This window comes from Epinephelus lanceolatus, chromosome 15 (genome assembly GCF_041903045.1).
Source record: "Epinephelus lanceolatus isolate andai-2023 chromosome 15, ASM4190304v1, whole genome shotgun sequence".
Classification (NCBI taxonomy): domain Eukaryota; kingdom Metazoa; phylum Chordata; class Actinopteri; order Perciformes; family Serranidae; genus Epinephelus; species Epinephelus lanceolatus.
This window is the reverse complement of record NC_135748.1, coordinates 41,949,407-41,967,981: the sequence shown is the minus strand read 5'-3', so window position 1 is coordinate 41,967,981 and position 18,575 is coordinate 41,949,407. Positions and strand designations below refer to the sequence as shown.

The window sequence follows — 18,575 nt, the reverse complement described above, 5'->3', positions numbered from 1 at the left end:
TATTTGTTTGCGATGTCCAAAATATGACAAAAAGATGCAGAGCAACAGAATTTGTTTTTTCTACATATAAGTTTTTAATTCAAATGAAATTGTAATTTAACTGTAATTTAATTACATATTCTTTTCTCAGTAACTGTAACTGATTACATTTATTTTGTAATATAATTAACTCTGTTACATGTCAGTAGTTCCTCCTCAGCACTGCCAATAAATAAATCTGCTACAGTCCCAAGATCTGCTGAATAATAAATACATAAGAGTTATTACTTTAAATTGTTTAAAACACAAGTTACAGCAGCAGAGCAGGAACATGACAAAATGAACTCGAGTCGATGCTCAGTTCTTAACACATGGTGGCGTCACTGAGTCAGGAGGAGTCTGTCTGTGATGTGACAATATGGTTTGTGTTTTTTTTTTTTAAAGGGGCATGTAACATGTTTAACAAGTCCAGGAATTCCTTCAGCCAGGAGTCTCCTGTAGTCCAGCCAATCTGAGCCCTGACTTGACCTCGATCCACTGAGTATTTAATGGTATACTTTCAATATTTGGTCGTCCCAAGAGATCACGAAAATCCTTGAATTATCAGTATTGCAATTTTCCCCGATTGAAACCACAGACTGACTGGACGACAGTGAAGCAGGCTGTTTAATTTAGTCTCTTAGTAGAGAATCAACCCAGCGTCCACAGGCGCTCAACAGTGACTCCAACATTTTGTCCAGTTTCAGGCCCAGTGAGCAGCTTACTGGGACATTAACACCGAGAAACACTGACATCAGAAATATCACTTCTAACCAGTGTTTCAACAGCTGGATGTTCCCAAGGCGAGTGGAATAAATGATCTCAGTTATGCTCGGTGTGCAACAAGTTGTTGTCTTTAACAGTTAATAAATACCGTTATCTTCTCCGTTCTGTAAATGTGCGTCCATATCTTTAGGGCTGGGCTCTCCTGTGACAGACATTTCCTGGTGAGTCTTTTTCTTCGAGCCAGCAGCAGTATATTCGTTATCCATTGGTCTCCTGACAACATTCCAAAAATCTAAACATATTCTCTCTCGGTACAGCACATTTGAAAATATCTTGAAGGGCTTTGTGTGTCTCTCTGCAGTAATCTTTAATAACAGGGCGGTCCCAAAGTTTTCCACAATCTCATGTTTAAATGTGCACTTGTTGCATTTAAAACCAGAACAAAGATCTGGACGTTGGATAAAACCACATTTCAAATTCTTGTTTAACGTTGTCTTTATATTAGAATCAAAGTTTTTACAGAGCACATTTTAAGTATCTCTTTTTATCACTTAATAAATCCTAAAAAGTCTCTTTGTAAATTGTTAAAAACTTCAGAGTAAAGATGAGAGTAACACTGGACAGTTTGGTGGATGGTGAAGTGGAGATTTCTGGCTCAGATTTTAACCAAAAACTCATGAAGAAAACCACAGAATTAGAATAAAAATTAGATTATGTGTCCCTGCACTCAAAGAAACGCACTCAATTACTCCAACTCCAAACTTCTCTGGAGGGGGAGTGAGGAGGATTGTTGCTGCACAGTCATATATCAAACAGCAAAGAGTGGGAGAGCAGCATGTCATGTCTGCTCAGAGTGACAGTTGAAATTACACTGAGGTACATGCTGAGGCCTCGATAGTCAGTAGTGATCATGAGGGTGAGTTTATTATTCTTTGATGCGACTCATAACCAGGCTCATCTCTACTGCTCCACCTACACCACGTCTTTGGTCTTTACTTTATATATGAATGTACGGCACATCTTTAAAAGGGACCGTTTGGATCATTTGAAGTGGGGGTGTGTGGCACTGATCCACAGTCAGGTGGCTAAAATTCGTTTCATGCGCCCTCCGTCCACAGCAGTACATTGTTTAGCTGCAGAGTCAGTGATCCAGCCTGCTTCTCTAAATCAGAGGTGTGCCAACTGACATCTACTGTAGGTAACACACTGACTCTGGATCACTACCTCACACAGCTTCACTTCAGAGGATCCAAACTGTCCCTCACACACTCGGAGTTGAGCTTTAATCCCCTCTGGGCTGAGCCCTGATCAGCTGCAGCCACAGTGCTACTAAAAGGCACTTATTGTGTGACAGTTTGTGTCCAAACATCACGACACTGAAACAGATTCTCCATCACACACATCATTACAACATTTATACACACTGAACTCAACCGGCCCACACATGAAACACACCCAGCACCCCAGTAATCAGATTACAGAGCACAGCTTCAGAATCAAACATGGCACATTAAATGTGCCGATAGCAAAACTACTCATCAGTCACAGCCTTTAAAATGAAAGCAGAATCGTTTGTAGCCCCAAAGCTGAGGGATAAAGATAACGGTGCCACCTAGTGGTGACTGAACAACCAACAGAACAATCTGCTCAACCCATTTTAAAACAAAGCAAAGCTCCAAAGTAAAAATCAAGTGAACACAATCTTTAAACAGATTAATCATCACAGATAATCCCTGACATAATCCAATAACAGAGGAATGCTCACAGCCTGATGATGCTCATGAATTATTACTAGGATGCAGTAGTTTAATGGAGGTTGTTTCCTTTGTGTTGGTGCAACAGTGGTGGGCCGTCATGGTGCAGACATCTCCAAAAAACACCAGAACCCAAACCAGACTGAACAGAGGCGACTATCAACAGTTTGGCTCCACCACTGTGTCGCCTGTCAAAGGAAACAACACGTGCTCGTCTTTTTATTCTCCTACATGTGAAAGTTTCCCAGCCTACTGGTGAATTTGTCCTTGTCGATGTTCTTGTGCTCTGGGACGTGTCTGTAGGTGCAGTCCGACCTCGTGCAGCCCGTCGTCCTCCAGAAAAAGCACTCCTTCTTGTACGGCCTGCAACAGAAAAATAAGTGGCTGAGGAGCTACTTCACGCATACGGATCACAAACAGAAGCTCTTTGGATCCAGCGACAGTTGTGACCAAAAAAGGAACGAGAGGTAGACATCTAATTTGCTTTGTCAATAAGTCAAATAACCAAATTCTTAGTCGGTGCAGCCCTAAATGAATCCTACACACAAATGGTACAAAGAAACCCCACAAACTTCATCTGTGTTTTAACGTTGTAAAACGATTATATTTCTCATGACACTCAAAGATCAGTAAAATCTAATCTGGTGAAGTGAAACAGAGATTTTGTCAAAGCAGCACGTTCTTACCCGGAGCGTGAAAAGGGGTCAGTGGCGGCCGATCTGGATGCACCGAGTCCATTGTGGAATCTGTTTGGATATCTGACAGAGAGTGGCGCGCCCTCCACCACCATCCCCTGGAGAGGAAACACACATTTAACATGCTAGGCCCAGCAGAGCTGCACCGCGCAGCCACACAGAGAAAAAGAAACCAGACGAAGCTTTACAGACCGCAGACGGACTTTAAAGCTTGAAGAAGTTTACAGTGAAAGAGCTGCAGGTGCCAGTCGCTGTTTTAATAACATAATAACATAACATAATAAAAATAACCAAGTCTCCAACTTCAAATTCTTTAAGTTCATTTTGTGTCTCCAGCTGCAGATCTGGGTCAGTGTCAGCTGTGATAAACACTTTGCTGCTGATAGTGGACGGACTTTAAACTCCCTGCAGATGCATCATGACATTATTCCACTGCCTCAGCAGCTGTCAGCGGCACTGACACATCAGATATCATGTGACTATAATTCAGAGTGAGCAGACACATACGTTGATACACTGGATGGCTCGGTCACTGTCCTCCTTCCTGGTGTAGTTGACGAAGGCACACTGGTGTTCCAGCAGCATCTTGATGCTGTAGACCGTCCCAGCTCTGACACAGAGAGGAACACACACATGAAATCTTTAACATCCCTCTGCGGATGTTTGCTTCACAGCTTGGAGTCAGTGAGGACGAACACTCTCGACACATCAACTCAGCAGCAATAAACAGAAAACAAGCTCGACACATCTGAGACCTCTGGTTGGTCATATTCAAAGAACACAGGATCAGTATTTCAGTATGCCTACCTAATTTTTCTAGTCAAAATACTTAATGCAATCTGGCCTTATTTTGCGTCCCAGAAGACGACAGTCCTCTTAAAGAGGTGGAGTATTACTTTAAAACAGAGCTAATTAACCTTTTGAAACCTGAGCACATTGACCTGCTTTCTTTTAAAAACATGGGAACAAGCAACGAAAGAAGAAACTACTCTAAAAATCTGCATGAAAATTAGTAAAAAGAGGAAAATTAGTTTAAAACAAGGAAATGACTTGAAAGGAGCGCTTAAAAATGATAATGATTTTAAAATATTATTAATAATAATTATTATATCGTTTTGAATAAAAATGGCAGCATAAACTTGGGAAAGACGTCTGAAAGCAGCACAAGACAAGTGATGTCATTTCTGGTTTTAAAGGGTTAACAGACTGCAGCCTGTGTAATGTAAATACCAAAGTTGAGGTTTCAAAACTGGACTCCACCAACCAATGGGTGATATCACGGTAGCTATGTCTATTATTTTTAAAGTCTATGGCTGCAGCGCTGTCTCTCAGAACTGGACCATCTTCAAAAACTGACATCTCCATCAGACACTAAATCATGAGACAGTAAGGTCCAGGTTAAAAAATACTGGAGTTGAAATTTTGTTAAGAAAAATGTACCAAAATTTGAAGTTCTGAGCAAACATGATATTCTCGAGGCAATGAACCAATGTAACCCGGCCACACATGGGGCGGTTTCCCTTTTTTATCGAATCCTTCATGAGAGAGCTCTGCCGAGTACAGAGGTTTATAAAAAGGCACAGGCAGATGAGTTGAATATTGAGTTGAATGACGAGAATTGGGGGGGAATGTCTTCGTAATGTTCATAAATGTTCAGTCAACGTGAGAAACAACCTTATACAATTTAAAATACTACACAGACTCCACTATTCACAGGAGAAGCTACACAGATTTTACCCTACTGTTTCACCCATGTGTAATCGATGTAAATCCATGTTAGGTAATCTTTCACATTCCTTCTGGTCATGCAGTAAACTTCACTCTTACTGGAAAAGCATTTTTCACTGTTTTTCTGAGGCTTTTGGAAAAAGCCTGGCACCCAGCCCGCTTGTAGCGGTTCTGGGAGCTACAAGTGTTCTACCTTTTACCAACAAATATGAGAAGAAGGCTATTCAATTCGGGATGGTGATTGTGAAAAAACTGATTTTATGTTTGTGGAAAATGGACTGTGTACCGACATATGACTTGTGGCTGGGAGAAATGTCCAACACACTACATCTCGAGAGACTGAGGCTTTATAACGAAGATAGAGGAGAGGTATTCAACAAGACATGGGATCCTGTACTGAGATACCTTAAGGGGCACACTTAATGCTTCACTGTGCGCAGATGTATATGAGTTTGCATATACTTCACTTTATTCTCCTATTTGTTCATAAATGTTTTTCTTTAGTCATTTGCCTTATTGTCTAACTATGACCATGGACTGATATCATAATTTTAGATGTGCTATGTTCTGTATGTTATCTTTCTTTTCTATGCTCTTCTTTTTCTTCTGTCTCTCTGTCCTTTGAAAAATAATAAACATATATTAAAAAAAAAAATACTGGAGTTGCCCTGTAAATACCTAAAAATGTGAATCTTATTTTAACATAACTGCTTTATAATTTTATTCGGTGTACTTAAAACTACCAGTTTCATTCTTTGTAATCTCCTGTAAAACTCAGACAACATCTGATTCTGACAAAAAGCTGAACGACATCCTAAAACAAAAACCAGCTCAGAGGTTTGAAGGAGACAGACTGTGGTGTTTTACCTGCTGAAGAGCTCATGGAGCGTTGAGTAGGTGACAGCAGGAGCCAAAGATCCGACCCAAACGGGGAAAAGCTCCCTTTACACCAAACAGAAGAGATAAACAGCTGTTTTAAATCATGATGCACTGAAGGAACGACTCAGAAAATTATCCTGTAAACACTAAATCTGTGAAAACTCCACATGAACAGTCTTTAAATTCAGTTTGTAAAGACTGATTGTTACTGTTAGAAAACTGTAAAAGACACACAGGAAACAGATGAACTGACAGTTGTTGTCCATCTGTTCACAGTTCAGCTTTTCCAGGATCCAAAGTGAGACACAGTTTGCAGATCTCACTTTCAGAACTATGTTTCAGTTGTTCTGATCACAAGCATGCAAGAAAAACTAACAGCAGAATATTAATCACAGCAACTTCTAATATTCCAGATATAAAATGACCGTTGGTGCAGTGGGTCTCAACCTGGGGGCTTGGCATTATAAATCTGTTTTATAAATTCTGTAATTGGTAACAAATTTTAAATTAAATGTCCATATAAACACATTGATGAAATGCAGTCTTACGGTTTGACAGAACTCTTTGAATGAGGCGTCGGCGACTGAGATTTCGACCTGCTCTGTCCACAAGCATCAGACTCTTTGACCTGCTGCGTTCGAGGACGACTTGCTTGTAAGACGATCCACTCTCCCTCATCGTCGTCTTCTTCCTGCACCACCGGTTGTTCTACGTTGTCCCTACTGGCACTGGCATCTGACCAAAGACAACAAACAGTAAGACACAATTCAAACACCAAAACATAGCTGAAGATGACAGAATGTTTTTAAACATTTAGTGATGTTTACCTCCAGCACCCAGATTACTGTCACCACCAAACAGAGCTTCAACAGCTTCTTCTAAAGTGACGTGTGTTTTAAGCGCCTCAGAGCTCTGCGCCCACGAGAAGCCCATTTCCTAAAATAGAAATACAAAGAATTAGAAACTTAAACCAAAACTAGTGGAAAAGAGCATCTGATCCCTTCCAACTGAGAAAGAAACACAGCCAATGAATGACAGTACAGCGGCAAAGTGAAGCAGTGATACAGTCAGCAGGACTGGATTTAGCGCTGTGACGCCATCAGCAGTTGCTGATGATGGCCAGTGTTTATTTTGCCAGAACGCATCATGATGACAAACGTCAGTTCAGCCTCTCGCAGGAACGTCAAATCAGTTTAAGCTCAGACTGGTAAAACCAGAACAGAGTGCCTGTTGATCTACAGGAAGGAAATAAAAAAAAAAAATTAAAAAAAAAAACAACAACAAAGGAAACTTGTGTGTCAAATATAAACTGTGTGTTAGAGTCACAACCTGGAAGTGAAGTATAAACCCAAAACAGGTACGAACAGTTTTAATAGAAGCTTTGGAATTTTCAGAGGTTGGCTGAGAAGAGCCAGTAGAGGTCCTTGTGATGTCGTGTTCACACCGGGTGCAAATAAAACAATTGGCATGAGTGAATCACCTGTTCAGTCAATGTAGAGACGCGATTAGGCGCCAATTCAGACATGAAATACTCAAATTAAACAGCACAAATGGAGCAAGTAGGGGGCTGTACGCATGCCCCGTTTTTTTGTGCCCTCAAATTCATAGTTTTCAAATGCAGACGCACGGCAGGCCGACTCAAACACCAGAGCGACGCCATTGCAGCACGCATGCATTCCAGAGCACCTATTTTTCAGGGTGCAACGGCTGCGCCTTGAGATAAACAGACTTCAACTTTTGGAACGCAGCAGTGCGCACATGACGAGGACCAACCAATCACAGCTGACAGATATCTTTCCTTCTTCTGTAAATATCAGTCTGTGATGAATATGGAGAAGTTGATCATGTTAGTGCAGAGCTGTCAGAGCGTCACATCTGTCCCACAGACAAACAGGAAGAAGATCAGCTCTGCACTCAGGATTTCAGCTAAACAGGTTATGATACAATGCTTGTTGAGGTTGCTTAGCAACCTCAGACGCAACCTGCCACAGTGCTCCTGGAAGCTGGCACAGAAAAGGCACCTGACCTCAAGTTTTCTAAGCAGCACGTGTACGACCCCTAACGCTTATTCATGAGTTGAAAAATCTGAACTTCAGCAACCACTTGCCATGAAAGCCAATCAGCACTGAGATCCTACGGGGGCGTATGATGCCGAGGACGTACAGGTGGAAGTTCATTTATCAATTTGGCAATTTCATGAGGGTATGAAGCAAGACAGCAAAAAACATTCTAGCATTCAAACTCGCAAACTTGGTGTAAACACAACATAAGTCTTTCCTTCTGTTGGTGCCATTTATGCTCTGTAAACTGCAGTTAGCGTCTCTCACCATGAGGTGTAACGTCTGCGCTCGTTTGAGCTCCTGCATGGCTTCAGCGCTCATCTTCTCCAGCTTCAACACCTCCCTGTAGATCAGCGAGGCCTCGTAGTATCTCTGGAGAAAAACAGGAAACATGTCGGTCATTAATAAGCAAGTTTAAAATCTTTATATCCGGTAATAAATCACGTTTACTTTTAAATAAACAGTGGAGATGTTAAGAGATGGAGATGGAGTTAACATTACAGATTGTTTATTTGTCACTAACAAACAAAAGTATTTATTCATAACTCACACCTGTATCTTGTATTGAAAGGTCAGTTTTATCTGTGCTGCAGGTTTTAACACAACATTAAGTGTTCTTCTGTAAATGTCTGACCAGTTCCAACATGACGACTTATCAGACTTGTCAGTCATTCATACAGGAGCGGTGACTCACCTTGAGCCCACACAGAGCTTTCCCTTTCCTAAATAAACCCTTTATCCAGTCTGGCTCCATGGAGAGCGCTACGTCAGCATCCCTGAGAGCGTTTTCATACTGCTGCATTCTTTCATAACAGAGCGATCGATTTCCAAATAACCTGAAACACAGAGTAAACATGAGTCATTAACAGCCACCGCCTCTGTGTGCTTTGATGGAGTCAGTTTAAGTCTATGTCCTTACTTAAATTCCTTTGGGTTGTATTTAATGGCATCAGTAAAGCATTTCACTGCCATCTCGTACTGTCCCGAGGCAGCCAAACGATTTCCCATACCTGGAAGGCAGAGCGAGGACAGTTGTGACGGCTTCAGTGCTTTCACATGTTTGTTTCTGTCTCAATGACGTTAATGGAAAATTTAACTTACCAGCGAGCTCTCTGCTTCTTTTTGCAAACTCCTCTACAGTGGGATCCACTGTCTGCTGTTAAAGTTAGAGTTAGTACATTAGTCTGTGAAGCTACACAGTGTTACAGGAAACACGAAATCTGCATGTAGCTTTCTGTCAAACACCAAGGCCCGACCAGTTAATGTTTAACAGCATTAAACAATAAGATGCATTCACAAATAAAACTTAAGAGTCAGACTGTCATTAGGAAAAAGAGGTTTTTGTGTGTTTCTAGGCTGATGATAACTTGAAAATTGTTGTATCATCTATTTCATGTTATGTCACTAATAAATCATCAGAAAATAACATGAGGTACTGTGTGTTAAGTTTTTTGGATTTTATTTTTAGATGAACAGTTTCTAAGCGTAGCTTGAAAGATTTTTCACAACTTCCTGGGTGCCTGTGGACTGATTTCTATGTAAAAGAGACTCTTCCAGGAAATTTCAAAGGATTTGACGTAATGCGTTTCTTGCCTCTCTTCAGCCCTGCTACAGCATTAACATGTGGAACGTAGCTAACGTTAGCTAAAAAATGGATTCAACACACAACACGTCCACCCATGCTGTTTGTTATTTACATTCTGTAGCAGCAGCTCGGCAGAGACAGACCGTTGCCTAAGCTTGTATTCAGCCAACCGTCTGATCCCAAGTCTGACTGCCCTGTTGACCACCCAGACTCCCCACCAGATCAGCAAACTTTCTGTTGCTGCCATTACATGTGTTAGACCCAACGCTGCTGCAGTTGCTACAGTGGCTAATGTCTGAGCTGCCATTCGCTCTCTTCCTGAGGAAGTAGTGTCCTAGCAGTGGGAAGTGAGGCAGGGGACTGCGCTAGCTAGCTAACGTTTGTCTCATTTGTAGTCTGATAAACAGTAAGTCCATCAAACTCAGTGCCTCATAATGCCAAAGGCCCTCTGTGCTAACATTAGAGGAAGAACTGACATTAAATATATTGTGGTTTTAGCTGGATAGTGTTAGCTGGTGTTAGCTTGCTTGCTAACGCGGATGAATTGCAAGCTAGCTTACACGGCAAAATAATGTCTTGAGTGATTAACATCAATTAATTCATCAAGACAACAGGGATGATCTGGCTGGCTTGGTAACGGTGGTTTGGTTTGTGCATGTCTACATAAAAGTAATCGAATGATGCAGTCAGTGTGTCATTTGACTCTTGATCGTGTGGCACCTACATGCGCCTTTAAAAAGTATTTAAACTAGAATTACCGCCCGCAGTCGTCCAGATTCTGAATTTCAACCTCTTATTTGGAGAAGACGATGCCTTAAAAAAGTAGAAATACATGTTGTCAGTGTTCCCACCTCGTTATTGGGTTCATGAATCTCTTCCTTCTTCATTTGAACTTCAGGTTTCTCCACAACTTTTGGCTTTTCCTCCTTGGACTGCTGAACTTCTACTGATTTAGTTTTTTCCTTTTTCCTCTCTCTGGCAGGCCTCTGGTTACACGTCTCCTTAGGCACCGAATTGGTTTTAGAAGAATGTGAATTATTTAAATCCAAATCCTGCTGAAGATAATGAAACGCAAGGCGGTGGTTTTAAGAAAGACAGACACTGACAACAGACTCAATAGCTCCAATAGACGTAAAAAAGACGTCTAAATTCATCTGATGCTCTGAGCTGTCTGGTTCTTGACCATCAACTAACTGCTCATCTACACTAGTGTCAAAATAATTTCACAAGTACACTCATAGAAAACAAACAGTTGTTTTGCTCCACAATGCTACAAACAAATGTAAAAATCTCCACAAACCTTTTGGTCTTCTTCTTTCTCAATTTCTGCAACACTTTCTTTTTTATTATTACAGCTGTTCTCGTCACATCCAGACGCCTCAGTTCCATTTTGTGTTTCGCCTGATTCAGGATTTTTCTTTTCTTCTGCATTACTTTCAATAACAGAGTTTTCTTCCTGATTTTCTGAGGAGTCTGACTTCCCTTGTTCTTCCTCCTGAAACAACAATAAAAGGGTCAGTGTGGCTCTGAACTGGATTTTATTTTCCAGACTCTAACAGTGTGTCTCAGATCACATACTTCTGTACTCAACACTTCATAATTTTAGTGTCACTAAGTGCGTTCACACCGCGGGAAAATACAGTGTACTATTAGCGCACTCAAAAAGTTGAGTGTGGAATGATGGACCATCTTTGTGACTTAGCGGAGGCTACCATTACATAACCTTAGCTCGCAAACTAACATTAGCATTCGCTAGGTAGCGAACTTGCTCCTAGACACGGCGGCACATTTAAACCAGCATTGATGTTGTGGCGTAAATTTGTCTTTTTAAATCAAGAATATTTTCATTCAGTTTTAACAGGACTACACGATACATGATTACAACAGGTATCAGACTTAAAGCATGACAGGAACAAAGCATGAACCCAATCACTATCCTTCTCATTCCACAAACCCCTAATAACAGCCGGAATAACATTAACAGGATGGTCCTCCATCTCCTTTATAGTCCCTAAAAATGAGTCAGGCTCGATATAAAAAGAGAGATGGAGAGATGCTTCTGTAAAAGGCAGGTTCAAAATAATGCTTTATCAGAGTTCCTTCTGACAGTAAGTACCAGGAACAAGAAACAAACACAAGACCTTCAGTTTAACTGACAGCTCTGGAAGTATTTCAGAAAGAAATTTTAGAATTTTTTTATCCGAGTTACAGTAGCAAGTTGTGAGTAGCAAATCTTTTCAAGATTAAGGCAGGACATAATGTCCCCCAACCACTGGGCATGGGTGGGCGGGGCAGCATCCCTCCATCTGGTTAGAACTTCCTGTCTGGCCAGCGGAGAGGCAAAAGACAGTGTACAGCGCTGGATCGGAGTCAGGTGTGCATCATCCTCTCCAGTGATGCCAAAGAGGACGATCAGAGGGTTGGGTTGCAGGTCAAAGTTGAGGATTTAGGATAAAGTTTGGAAAACGTCCTCCCAGTATATTTCAAGGATCAGACATGTCCAACACACGTGAATAAGAGAAGCTTCACCTCTTGAACATCTGTCACAACGGGTGTTAACATCTGTTTAAATATGTGAAAGTCTGACTTTAGACCAGTGGCACAGATTTGGTTTATGTGTGGGCAGAGATAGTGGTCATATGTCGGCGATAATGCTCCTCCGCCTGTTTGCAATTAACCATTTAAAAAGAAGACAAAGAAGAGATGGTTAAAAAGAAAAGAAAGCCATTGTCACTTCTGACAATGCAAAATGGCAATGCGCGATTTAAGACAACACTACCCTGCTGAAATTAGCGCAAGCAAGAAGTGTGCAGTGACCATAGTGTACTACACTGAAGTGTACTAATGGAAGTACGTGATTTGAGACACACTCTGGCACTGAGTTGTATTTGTTGTAATTCACAGCAATATGAGTAAAACAAGACTCACAGGTAAAATGTCTTTAACTGCATTCTCCTTTTCTAACCGCTTCTTTTCTTTTTTACGCTGCAACAGAGAGAAGGAATGTGTAGTCAGTTACTGTCAGAGAAAAAACATCAACATTCAGAATGATGCAAATAATGATGTCGACACTGACCAATTTCTTACGCTTGTTCTTCTCAGTTTTCTCCTTTCGCCTTTCTTCTTCTTCTATCAATTCCTTTGCATGTTTATCAGCCTCCTAAAAAAAAGGAATCCAACCTATAAGTTGACCCAGTATTCAAGAAATTCACAAAAGAAACAACAAACACAGTCTGAACGCACATGAAGTTAAAGTTACATCATGTTACAAAGGAGTAAATAATAACGGGACGTTTCAGTTTCATTTCCAAAGAAGTGACAGATATGTGATACCTCGTCAGTGAGCTGTTTTATTCGAGGATGAGGCTCTAACACCTTGTGAGCAGCATTGTAAGGATAAAAGCGATCATCATCTTCATCGTCATCTTCGTCTGAATATATGATGTCATCCTCAAAGTTCCTTAAAAAATCTAAACCTTAAAGACAAATACAAAAGACGTCATTATTTCTTTCTAGTGCTCTCATGTAATCATCTGAACCCCAACATTAATTTTAATCATAATATTGGAGGAACAGATGAGGGTACACAGTCTGTTTCATCTTCCTGAGAGATTTCAAAAAAGAGGATGGTGCTGAAACATGTCTCCGACATAAAGGAATGACAGTTAAGTAGATTTCAGTTGACAGTACAGCTCCTCCAGGATGTTGCAATCCCTGCAATTTTAGTGGTTTCCCACAGGTCACCAAATCACTTCCTTGTTTTTTTGGTTGTGAAGATGCTGACATGTGCGGCACTATCATCCCATATTTACCAACATAAATTACTGCTTAAGATTCTATTCTTCAATTACCTATAACTTCAATTCTAACTTCAATTCTCTAATGTCCGTGTGCAACTTTGCAGCTGAACACAAACACTTTTTGGCCGCAAAACACACCCAGAGACTCTTTGATAACAGACAGAAAAATTATGCGACAGAAGCGGTTGAATTCAGATTTATTAGAAACGCTGAGTCACTTAAAATAATCTGCAACAGCCAGCTCAGGAAGCGCCTTACCTAATAAACCAGAGGCGAAGACGTCCAGGATGGAGCTCCCAGGATGACGTCCATTTATGAAATCTACCATACTTTCCTGTGGAGGAGAAAAGATCAGTAACTTAAAATGCATCCATCAAAGAGCCCCTGCTGTAGCCACAATACTGCTCATCTACTGTGCTAAGTGTTACCTACATAGTGCTGTAAATAATACGGCGTGTAGGTAAGTCTAGTTTATTTTTATTTTACCATTGCTTCTTTACTGTAATTGTCCCCCGCCCCCTTTTTCTCTCATCCTCACCGCTGTAAGGGCATGCCCAGGCAATGCAGCAATGCACTGCTCAGGCAGCCACCACCACAAAATTGATGTAATTGTAATTTCATTTTCTTTGTGTATTTTTTGTGTTTTCAAATACTTCAGAATGTCTAGACATCTTAACCTCACACCTAGATACAAAATCCTGCAGGATACGCCAGGTGTGAAACACATCCTAGGGGGTCGGAGCCAATAGCTGCGGCAGACGAAAGAGTTCGAAAACAATGGGTAGGGGCGCTGCTCCCTGCCGCAGACAGAAGGGTGTGAAACACACCGTAAGAGGCGTTCCTCAGGTATAAATGTTTAGGCTTTCCTATGCTTTTCTTCATTCTGACCGCTCATGTGATGACTGACCTTTTCTTTGCAAAGAAAATAAAAAACCTTGTCGGCCGGCAGAAGTCTGTGTTTCATTATTCACCAGCAGCAGAGAATTTCCACAACATTGATCTGTCACAATTAGTCATAAGTGTTGATTATTTATTAACAAATATACCTATAATCTACTACGCTGCATCACAGTGCAGTTATATCTGACTGTTGTGAAGATAAGCCACTGTAACTGCCTGCCTAATGACTATGGGAGCTCATATTTAAGTGACTGAAATGCTTGTGTTAGCAACGGTAGAAGTCATGACATGTTCCCAATAACACACTTAAAATTGTGAAGACATGTTATGCCACAACAGTAACAGCAGAACAGAGCTGCAACTAGAACTATTAATTAATCTGCCAATTATTTTCTCAATCGGTTTACCAATAAAGTGCTAGAAATTAATAAAACAATTCTTATATTTATGAAAGAATTTCTCTTAAAAAAGACAAACAATTATTCTGAGATCAAAATAGTTGTCAGTTAGTTTTCTGTTGATCCACTTATCAATTAATCATCTAATCATTGCAGCTCTATGACACAATATTCCAGGTTCTTTAATACTTACATGTGTGCGCATTAGTCTTGAGTTTTCTCGAATTCTAGGGATTGGAGCGCCACCTGAAAGGCAGAAAAGGGTCATGTTTAAATACATAAAAGATGTGGATATATGAAACATATGACTTTATTTATGCCTTTTTATTTATGAGGGGGGGGGGCATGTCAAATAATGTTCTAAGCACCGTGGAGGGACTTGTGTTTTTGTTTTGTTTAAAAGAGGGGTACACAAATTTAAATGGTTGTATTTTATATTTCTTTTTCCACCGATTTTTTAAGAATCGAAGAAAAAAAACATGCAAAAACAATCAGCATTCAATAAGAACGCCTGCTTTCTTTAAAAATTGCCAAATTACACCATTTATTATCGCCAGAAACTGTAAAAACAGAAATTAATGTTGGATATTCAAATTTCCGACGGTCCTCAGACAAACTGTGCAACGAATGCAAGGACAACATTTAAAAACTTTTCCCTGACTTTTCAAGGGCCTATAATAAACAAATAAAAGTGATCCTGCCACAGTTGCCTGGTGTTTTTCCACACAAATCACATTCAAACTCTATTCAAACATAGAAGCTGTCAGTAATAAATAGAGAGACGGAACTTGGAGAGAAAATAAAGACACATACATGTTGGTAAACAAAACATCACACAGACACATATTAGGGATATTTTATGTTGTCAGCTACAGAAAATCAATTTGTCAATATTTTACATTCTGTGAAAGGTTAGCCATGGAAGATCATTTCACAACAATCTTATTACATACAACAAACTGCATGACTTTTCCAGGACTGGAAAATCAGACTGTGAAATTCCATAAAAATCACTTTTGGTCCATTGATCATTTAATTTGGAAATTATGTCTGAACCTGACTAATTTAATTCGACACATAAAAACAGCATCCAGACGTCTGACACAGAGTTCACTGACAGAGTCTGTTCACAGAGGCTCAGACGAGGAATATCCAGGTATGTATTGGCCTTGTAGCTGTTACTTAAGTTGACTGATTATTCACCTTATAAATCTAAAGCCAGAGCCTTCAGCTATCAGGCTCCTCTTCTGCGAAACCATCTTCCTGTTTCGGTCCGGGAGGCAGACACGGTCTCCACATTTAAGACCTGACGTTAGATTTTCCTTTTTGATAAAACTTATCGTTAGGGCCGGCTCTTAAAGTTGGGGCTGGCTCAGGCTTGTCTTGTACCAGCCCCTCGTTAGACTGACTTAGGCCTAGTCTGCCAGGGGACCTCCTAAAATACACCGAGCCCCTTCTCTCTCAGATTCTGAAAAGTTGGTTCTTCTTCATTTGTTAACATTTATATCCTATTACTGCATGTCTCTCACGCTTCTTCTTCGGAGCCTTTGTGCTCCACTGTCTCACCGGTCTCGTATCGCAGCTACACCTGCACCATGTTATTAGTCATACTTCTACTGTTATTACATACAGAGTCAATTATTGTCACATACATATACTGTCATATTAATACAGTATTTTATGCATACACCAATTTAAAATAAGGTATAAAGACAAGACTTTATATTCATATATTTTGTGTACAAAGTTAAACGGTAATGGTATATTTAGAAAAGTTTAAAGTATAGGTTTGTCTATATAAGGAAACTGTTTCATTCCACTCAATGACTTATGGAGAAGGGGTGGGATTTAATTAGTTTGAACTTCCTCACACTCCTTATCAATGTGTAAATCAAAGTAACTATAAACTGACAATTGTTTTTCATTATGCTTTTTATCATTTGTAAATATTACTTTATTTGTCTGCTCGTTTGTGTGTTCGAAATAAAGATCAAATACGTTGAACTTATACTACCAAAATACTATTATTATCCTTATAATACTTTTACTAAAACTAGTATAATTGCAGTTATTGTTTGTCGTGCATCTCTCTCTATATATTATTTCATCATATGGATTATTGTACATTTATTATGTTGATCTGTTCTGTACACACGACATCTATTACACGTCTGTCCGTCCTGGAATAGGGATCCTCCTCAGGTGCTCTTCTAGAGGTTTTTCTCTTTTAAAGTGTGTTTTTAGGAAGTTTTTCCTTATCTGCTGTGACAGAGGGGTGTCATATGCTGTAAAGCCCTCTGAGGCAAACTGTGATATGTGATGTAGGGCTTTATGAATGAATTGAATTGAGCTGGAATCATGGAGCATTGCTTTCCCCTACATAAAAAAAATGCCGTCTTTAATAATAATACATATCGTATCGTATCGTATATCGGCGATTCAGGCCCTGTATTACTTGGTATCGGATTGAAACCAAATTTTGTTGTACTGCCCACCCCTAATATGTTGCTATATTCAATAAATGAGTCCTACTCCAGCCTCCCCGTCCTCTGTTAGATAAAGAACAGTCCCTAACGTTACAAAGCTACAGTTGGTTTACACGGTGCTACGGTTACATTAGCTTTCGTTTCACCGACTAGCACAACGTTAGCTTGTAAGCTAACAACGTCCAAACGTCCAAACAGGTCCACTTCTCAGTAAATGAAACTGAGCCTCGGACATTAAACCACTCTCACTGCTGTAATCTTACTTTTAACGATGTCTTTCTTCTTCGGCATGTTGTGTCTTTGCGTCGTTTTCCCGCCGCTGTGTTTATCGTAATTTGTATCCGTCTTCCTGACGCTGTATTTCGCCTGTTTTCTTCTTCTTCTTTCCGCGTTTGACGCGCAGCAGTTCCTGTTGCCCCGACTTTAACATTTCAGGCTGCCGCCCGCCTCTCAGCGGCTCAGCCAATCAAATAGTACAGATTTCTTTTTGTTGTCGTTCAGGGCTGTGATTGGATTTCAGACCCGTCAATCTCAGTAAAGTGGGCGGGTTTAACTGCTGCCTGTTTATATGACTGAGGGCACAAAGTCCCACAGTCAGCTCTCTGTCAGCTGCTCAGCTGTCAGGACCAGTTCAGAATAAACGAAACTTAAAGTATCTGACATTTATTTTATGAATAACAGGTATGACAATAGAATTAATTAATCTGGTTAGATGTAGAATATTTTTAGGCATTGAATGGTTCAATTATTCATTCAGAAAAAAAGATATAAATTTTATTCAAAGGCTATTGATTGCAAAAGACTGTTTATTTAAAACAGCTTTATTTTATATGGAAAATTCTACATTTACAAATAGACTAAAAAGATGCCACACATACAATAAGTGAAAATATAAATCAGATACTACACTAAAACATGACATGGATTGAAAAATTTGTAAATCCTTCAGTATTTTTTGTCTGCTGCTTGTCAGACTGCATCATACCTCTATGTATATGTTTTTGTCTTGTACTTTTTTGTTTAAAGATAATTCATGGACTAAACATAATACAATTAAAAAAATAGATTCAGAGTTATTGACTTTTTTGACTGTCTTTATACACAAGGAATTTGACCCCTTTTTCATTGCTTTCTGTGTACAGAATAGAAAGAAAAAATAAAAGCATATCTAAATAGATAAATTATTATATCACTTTCATCCCACTCCACACCTCCTTTGTACTGATGTGTTCCAGTTTGGCCTCAGTCTTCTCTGTAGCTGTTGTCGACCTCTTTCATTTTCCTCTTTAAATCCCTTTGGACAGCTCAAAGTTCCTCACAATCCTTAAAAGCTCTCTTTTTCCTGTTGAGAAGGCTTTTTATCTCCTTTTATTCTGAATATACTGGATGATAATGTACAGCATGCACATGTATGGATGTCTGATGACTTTGAGCAAATAAATATGACTATAAAACAGAGATCAAACAAATCATATAACAGTATACCTGCAATAAATACAAAAATATATAATTTATATATTTTTATCAGTTGCATTTAATTTCAACC

The 18,575-nt window shown here is 39.8% G+C and overlaps 1 protein-coding gene across 3 annotated transcripts; it reads right to left on the bottom strand.

The window, feature by feature from the left end:
• Positions 1–50: 50 nt before the first annotated feature.
• Positions 51–17,445, bottom strand: LOC117267346 (uncharacterized). 3 transcript variants are annotated; one of them, XM_033643205.2, is made up of 18 exons: positions 17,293–17,445; positions 14,737–14,789; positions 13,504–13,579; positions 12,779–12,921; positions 12,522–12,605; positions 12,374–12,430; positions 10,746–10,940; positions 10,297–10,500; positions 8,962–9,016; positions 8,780–8,870; positions 8,555–8,696; positions 8,128–8,232; positions 6,628–6,736; positions 6,349–6,535; positions 5,789–5,863; positions 3,701–3,803; positions 3,185–3,291; positions 51–2,861 (listed from the first exon to the last, which is right to left on the bottom strand). In XM_033643205.2, exons 1-18 carry the CDS (start codon positions 17,318–17,320, stop codon positions 2,726–2,728), a joined length of 1,950 nt encoding a protein of 649 aa, XP_033499096.1. In that variant the 5' UTR covers positions 17,321–17,445; the 3' UTR covers positions 51–2,725. The 3 variants fall into 3 exon arrangements, with proteins under 3 accessions (XP_033499096.1, XP_033499098.1, XP_033499097.1); XM_033643207.2 differs by having other exon boundaries at positions 8,962–9,013; XM_033643206.2 differs by having other exon boundaries at positions 10,297–10,497.
• Positions 17,446–18,575: the final 1,130 nt, after the last annotated feature.